This window comes from Alosa pseudoharengus, unplaced genomic scaffold (genome assembly GCF_046254945.1).
Source record: "Alosa pseudoharengus isolate Yale_2024_CS ecotype anadromous, Long Island Sound unplaced genomic scaffold, YU_APseudo_1.1 YU_APseudo_1.1_scf_3, whole genome shotgun sequence".
NCBI classification, from domain to species: Eukaryota; Metazoa; Chordata; class Actinopteri; order Clupeiformes; family Clupeidae; genus Alosa; species Alosa pseudoharengus.
Window position 1 is genome coordinate 5,644,022 of NW_027468718.1, and position 2,500 is coordinate 5,646,521.

The following is a 2,500-nucleotide window of genomic DNA, read 5'->3' on the forward strand; positions in this document are numbered from 1 at the left end:
TTTTGCGAACTCAGTGAGTGGTTTTGCCATTTGTGTGTAGAGTTTTGCAAAAAAAGCCATAGTTACAAAAAATGTGTTTAAGCATTCAGAAAAAACTGTAAGCATTCAGAAAAAACTGTAATCGAATGGCAGATTTGCAAAAACACAAATGCTGTTTTTAAGTGAAATTAAATTCATTCATTGTTAACCAATGAATAGGTCTTTACAGTTGGGCAGGTAAACAGTTGTTTATTATGGAGAATGAAAGATAGATAAAGAGACACATATTGACATATTCATTGACCAGACTGACACACATTATGATGTATTTAATGATTGATTTTTTTTTTAAACACAAGGCTCATAACAGAAGAACATGTTGGCTATATAATGAAAAAACAATAGTCATGAAAAATAATAATAAAAAAGAAAGAATAAACTAACTAACTAACAAAGTAAATGCATAGGTTTTAACAGAAGTAAGCATTATTAAAACTAAGACATTTCTTAGGATTCTTTAATTACAGTGGAGTTGAATCCAATTGCTAAAGGGACATAAGCAATGGCTAGAATCTGTGGAACTGGATATACAGTATCACTGATCTTTCAGCACTGCATATCGACATAAAGCACAAATAAAATACTATATATTTTGTAAAGATCTAAGGAGTAAGAAAGTTCATTTTCCGTGGAAGTGCCCTCCAATTTCATGTGCAGTATTTCTCTCTCTCCACGAGATGGCGCCACACACACACTGCTGCATTACTTTTGATGAGCTCATGGCATGTTTGGGCATGTCTAGCCCTCACTGTAACCATGTGATCATGGACAGGAATCATTTGACAGTGATGTAATCTACTTGCCCTACTGTGTTTACTATTTTGACATACTACTCCCATAATAATAATAATAATAATAATAATAATAATAATAATAATAATAATAATAATAATATATTTATATAATAATATATTAATAATATGTTTTGATTGTGTTTCCTGGTGATCTTCCTCTGTGCTGTTTCTACTAAGAATGAGAACTGTCCTCCAGTTCCCCCTCCACTCCCCATTCTCCTCTTCCCCCTCTCTCTCCTCCCTCCTCCATTCCTCTCTCTCTCTCTCTTCCACTCCTCCATTGTCCTCTTATTGTACCTTTCTTTCCACTTCTCCCTTTCCCTCTACTCACTCTCTCCAACTCTCTCTCCTCCTTCCTCTTCCTCCCCCCTTTCCCTCCTCTCCATTCTATTCTCCCTTTCTTTCCTCTTCTCCTCCTTCCTCCTCTCTCTCCCTCTCTCTCTCTCCTCCATCCTCCTCTCTCTCCCTCTCTCTCTCTCTTTCCTCCATCCTCCTCTCTCTCCCTCTCTCTCTTTCCTCCACACTCTTATCTTAGTATCTCCAGCTCGACCGTGGACTCTTCTGCCACCCAGTGGCCATGCTGAGGTACCTCACCACGCTCTGGGTCTGTAAGGCAAAAGCACACAATAACAGAACACACGTTGCCACACTGGCATTGTTGCACATGCTACGGTAACATTTGTATTCTGTTCTATGGAACAGAACCAGTAGACTGATTCCAGGCTGCATGGAAGCCCGTCAAAATCACACAATAGGATCATCATCATACAATGTCATTGTAACATATAAAAACATGCTGACACATCAAGGTAGATTTAATGATTGTGTAGTTCTGTACAGGTTGGTGTGTAGTGAAACAAGACGGAATTAGGACATCATGGATTTGGAAGAATAAGGAATGCAACACTCACCAGTATTGTTATCTCGGGGTGAAGAGTTGCACTTATTTCTTGCAGCTGGACAGAAACACAAAGTTCATAACACACATCCAACATTAACCTGGCATGATTGTGAAGTTTATATATGAAGGTAAATAACTTTCACAGGATGTCTTTAAAGCAAAGCAAAACAAACCCCAAAACCTTACCGAGTAGCAGCACCAGGGAAATACCAACCACGGCTGAGATACTGATGAACCAATACACCCTGCTATCAGTAGGGGGAGCTCTTGACTTATTCTCACCACCATCTATGGGAGACAAATACAGAAGTACAGTCACCATAAAACAGGTTGGCTATACAGACACTTGCTATCACCAGTTATCATGTGTAGGTGCATCTGAGCAATTTATACCCTGTATATACGGTATGTGTTTATATGTGTCTAGATGAGTCTGTACTGACTGAAGAACTACAGCTAATAAGGCAATAAAGCATGATATTCCTTACCATCTTTATGCAATATCAGCAAAGAAACATTGTTCAGGAATTTAGGACCTATAATTCCATGGTAAAATGCAAGACACTGAAAGGTGGTGAGGTTGTCATGCTCAGAGACGTTGCGTAACTCCAGGCTGAAGTTGCCAAACTGCAGCTGATTGGGGAAGAGCCGGGTCCTGTTGTGGTAAGAGGGGGACTGATGTGTAAACTCCTCCTGGCCTTTGTTGAAGACGTGAACCACCTCCACTGGGCGCTTATGGATCTTCTCCACCTGGCTGCTGTCTTTG

At 39.7% G+C, this 2,500-nt stretch overlaps 1 protein-coding gene across 1 annotated transcript in view; it reads right to left on the reverse strand.

Annotated features, from left to right (window-relative positions):
* Positions 1 to 1,083: 1,083 nt before the first annotated feature.
* LOC143099551 (uncharacterized) overlaps positions 1,084 to 2,500 on the reverse strand; it is a 5,357-nt gene continuing 3,940 nt past the window's right edge. Inside the window, exons 3-6 of the mRNA XM_076262498.1 lie at positions 2,223 to 2,500; positions 1,921 to 2,022; positions 1,745 to 1,789; positions 1,084 to 1,439 (exon numbers count right to left, since the gene is read on the reverse strand). The exon at positions 2,223 to 2,500 is cut by the window's right edge and continues 202 nt beyond it. Of these exons, the coding sequence (XP_076118613.1) occupies positions 1,360 to 1,439; positions 1,745 to 1,789; positions 1,921 to 2,022; positions 2,223 to 2,500 (505 nt within the window). The 3' untranslated portion in view covers positions 1,084 to 1,359. The remainder of the gene's footprint in view (positions 1,440 to 1,744; positions 1,790 to 1,920; positions 2,023 to 2,222) is intronic.